This window comes from Bombina bombina, chromosome 1 (assembly GCF_027579735.1).
Source record: "Bombina bombina isolate aBomBom1 chromosome 1, aBomBom1.pri, whole genome shotgun sequence".
Classification (NCBI taxonomy): domain Eukaryota; kingdom Metazoa; phylum Chordata; class Amphibia; order Anura; family Bombinatoridae; genus Bombina; species Bombina bombina.
The window spans coordinates 1,441,777,218-1,441,781,574 of NC_069499.1; the positions used below are offsets into that span (position 1 = coordinate 1,441,777,218).

Consider the following 4,357-nt stretch of genomic DNA (forward strand, 5'->3'; position numbering starts at 1 on the left):
GTGGTACTTCATCTGGATGGATTAGATATAATTTTTAGAATAGTTTTTTGATACATTGGATAATATAGTTCTTTTTCATCCTTCTAATGTGAATGGAGTGGCATTTTATGAATATGCTCCTATGCTCTATGTATAGGACCTTTCCAACAGGTCTGGATGCTATGGTAGAATAGTTTTATTAGCAGCATTCTGATACTACTAACTACTTGATTACTTTACTCATTCTTACCAGTTGACGCTTGCTGTTATTAAACAGGTGGTGTCACCAAGATAGTTCTGTTCATCTCTTGTAAAAACGAAGACCCCTTTTATTAAGCATTTTGTCTAATTTAATCACATAAAGTAAATTATACAATGAATTAGCAAGTAAACACACATTTTCCAATACTTTAATAGATTCTTAGGGCCCTATGTATGAAGGAGCGAGCGGACTAGATTCTCAACTCGAGAAGTTGTCCGCTCGCCTTCGCTACATATGGGCAGCGGAGGAACAGGATCCACTGCCAGTATGTATCATTACACTTCCTTCTTTCGCTCGAACAATCCCTTGAGAGAAGTGATTGACAATCACTGAGATCAAGCAAGTGAGCTCTCTGTGATTTTCCCTCACCACCTCAGATGTGGTGTAGAGTGTAATAAGCAGTGGTCTAATGAGCGCTTCTTATTACATTGTGGGAACTAGGCTCGCATATGCGAACCTGCCCTGAAAGGTGCTTAGTACATGGAGCCCTTAAAGTAATATGCAACAAAATGTTCTTATATTTAAATTTTTGAAATAAAAAAAATGGGAGGATGATTACCTTCTTTGCAAGTGTCATATTGTATCACTCAAAACATGCACTGATATGACATGGAGACATTCTGATGCAGTCAAATGTTTCATATTAAATAAATTCAAAGTTACTGTAATAACAAAGAGCAAAAGGGCTGAACAGCTTGCTCAGTTCTTGCCAATATGTGTCAGTTGTAGTCCAATAATAAAGTAGAGTTCCATAGAGAGGTACAAATGTCCACTTTCAAGTGTATGTGTCCATGAAGGTTTATTAGCAAGACACTAACACAGTCAGTAGCATAGAACAACAATCTGTTTCCCTTTAAAGCAAAGAGAGACAGTTCTGCCTGTGTACCTCACTAACCTCCAGGGTATTGAGTATCATCCAGGTTATGTGTATACCGCTCACTGCCTGCTTCAGCGCTTGTGAACCAGATGAGTTCCGAGGATGTCTGGTATGAAGCCCGGCATCTTCCGTACCATCTGCTGCTTTACAAGGAAAGGCCTGTCTCCTGCATTGTGGGGGAGTGTCCTCCTCCAAAACAACCCAGGATTGGCTCCAAAGCCAGCTATGGGTGTGTGTATGGGGTCTTGCTGTGTCTGCTGTGTATTTAGGCTTGAGGTGCCAATAGAAAGTAATCAATTCGAGCTGCAAGCAAGGCTGCTGGATGGAGCAGTAAAATGGCAATCCTCAGTCGCTATATGAATCAAATAAATATCAAATAAAGAAGAACAATCATTCCAAATCACAATTAGTGCTTAAGGATGTCCAAGTTTATTAAAGCACAATCTGAGAAGGTTCACAGATTGAAACACCTGACACGTTTGTTTAACACATTTAGGTTAAACAAATTATAATTGTATCATCTTTATGGTTTTTGGCTGCAGTAAACTGGTGAAAATAGAGAGAAAGTGATGAACACAGAAACGTGCACCTTAATTTTAAAGACTTTCCCTCTCAAATATTTAAATAGTTTTTTCTTTACAATAAAATTATCTTGTATCTTTGGAAATAGGTACTTTGTGGTACATTGCTATTGTTTATGTTTAGTGCAAGTAAATCCAGCTGGTATAGCGGAGTCTGAGAAATTTTAAGGGCTTTGTAACTTCTCAATTTAAAAAGTCATACAGAAAAATGTTACTTATTACACATTATAGCATTACACATGAATCTTTTCTGCAATGTCTAACTAGTATATTTTACATATGGCACTTCTGTAAAATACTTGTTTAATGATCCACAATTTTTAAGTTGAAACCCAAAATGTTTCTTTCATGCCTCATATAGAGCTTACTATTTTAAAAGACAATCAAATTTACTCCAGTTAGCAAATTTGCTTCATTCCTTTGGTATTCTTTATTGAAGGAGCAGCATTGTACTACAAGAAGCTAGCTGAACACATTAGGTGAACCAATGACAAAGAGGCATTTATGTGCAGCCACCAATCAGTAGCTAGCTCACAGTAGTGCAATACTGTTCAGTAGTGCAGTAGTGTACTGTTATATATATATACACACACTGTATTTATATGTATATAATGTATAAACTCTGGTTAATGAAAGCAAATTAAATCCAATGAAAGGTTGAATAGTTGCTTTTGGACCTGAGAATCCTCCTCTTTCACAGAGTCTCACCCACTTAAGGTGCAATAGTCCTATTTCTGCTGAGGGGAGTCTTATATTTAGTGTATTGTAGGAAGTGTTACTGCCCATTACTAGAGGATCTCACTATCCCTCTAACCAGACTGTGCTCCAGCTCCTCCCACCAGCAGCAGCAGCAGCAGTGTTTACTGAAGTGTTTCTGGTCTATGTCCAGAGGGAACATAGTTCCTCCTGCAAAAATAGTGCAGTAACTTTGTTCCCATGCATTCCCATTCGACTTGACCCCTGTTTTTTACAAAGAAACCCAAGAGAACATAGCAAATTAGATAATAGAAATACATTGGAAAGTTGTTTAAAATTGTATCTTATATCTTAATCATGAAATACATTTTTTGCTTTTCATATCCCTTTAATTGATGTTACTATTTATTTGAAAAGGTTATGCCTAAGAATAATTTTTTAAGACCCTTCTTAACATCTTTGTTTCTCAGTGCATAAATAAGAGGGTTTAAAGCTGGTGTAATGACTGTAAATAGTATAGCTGTTAGCCTATCCTGCTCCAGTGAATCTTTAGTGGCTGTTCTAAGGTATGTACAAAAAGCTGTTCCATGATACAATAGGACTACAGTCAAGTGTGACGTGCAGGTGGAGAAAGCCTTGCGTCTCCCTTGGGAAGAAGTAATTTTGAGGAGGTGGGTACCTATGAAAATGTATGAGATAACAATTAGCAGAAAAGAGCTGAGAGCTACAAAACCAGTTACAATGGACACCAGACTCTCATTGAGATGAGTATCAGTACAGGCCAGTTTTAGAAGAGGTTTAATATCACAATAGAAATGGCTGACTTTGTTGAACTTACAGAAAGGCAACCTTGATGTTAGAATTGTATGTGACAATGAGTAGATAAAACCTGTGAACCAACTGCTTGATGCCAACTGGATACATGCAGTTTTTGCCATAAGAATGTGATACCTTAATGGGTTACAAATAGCAACATATCTATCATACGACATAGACATAAGAAGCAGAGCCTCTGTGCCTCCCAAAAAGTGAAAGACATGGAGTTGGGCTATGCAGCTTTGGAAAGATATTTTCTTGTCTTCCATCACCAAGCCAGCCAGCATCTTTGGGACAGTGGTTGTGGAGTAGAAAAAGTCAAGAAATGAAAGATTACCCAACAAGAAGTACATAGGGGTGTGCAAGCTGCGATCATAAATTACCACAACAACAATGCTGAGATTTCCTATCAAGTTAAACAAATAGAAAAAGAAGAAGGCAAGAAAAAGCCAGATCTTTAATCGAGGAATGTTTGTTATTCCCAGCAGAATAAATTCAGTTACTGATGTCTGATTTGATTTCTCCATTTGCATCTAAAAATAAGTAAACATATAACTTATAAAATGCAAATTTGTGCACAGAGGACAAACAATTAATTAAACATCTGTTTAGTGTTCTTTTCCAATAATGTGATATTTTTTTTCCAGTCCATGAAAAAACTACATTTGTGATGTAATTTTTTAAATTACTTTGAATGAGAACCAGTTAGATACTTTGCATTGCAATCTTACAATCAGAATTCCAAGGTATTCTATAACTCTCTCTATATATATAATACATAGCTGTAATCAGAAAATTTGCTGTTTTAAATAAATATAGTCTGTCATTTGCATTTTATAACATAAAAAACAAACCAAAGTGGCAGGCAGAGAAGATTGTGACACTGGTGGGGAAAATTTGTTTTTTAATAATTTTATTTCTAAAAAAAAATTAATGAAAAATGTTTGGAGTTCAGAATAATACTAGATTTTGGAATTCCGGATTTGTACCTGTACTTAAAAAAACAGCTATTGTTTCTTCTTTTTTTTTAACATATATTAATTTTTTTGCACCTGGAAAAGAGATTTTTTTCCACCGAACATATGAAACAATATCTGAACATTGTCTTATTTTTTCCTTCATATTTGTGATTAAAGGAGATGATCT

The 4,357-nt window shown here is 35.9% G+C and overlaps 1 protein-coding gene across 1 annotated transcript; it reads right to left on the minus strand.

The window, feature by feature from the left end:
• Positions 1-2,796: 2,796 nt before the first annotated feature.
• Positions 2,797-3,738, minus strand: LOC128665961 (olfactory receptor 5V1-like). Its single transcript, XM_053720260.1, has one exon. It carries the CDS (start codon positions 3,736-3,738, stop codon positions 2,797-2,799), a length of 942 nt encoding a protein of 313 aa, XP_053576235.1.
• Positions 3,739-4,357: the final 619 nt, after the last annotated feature.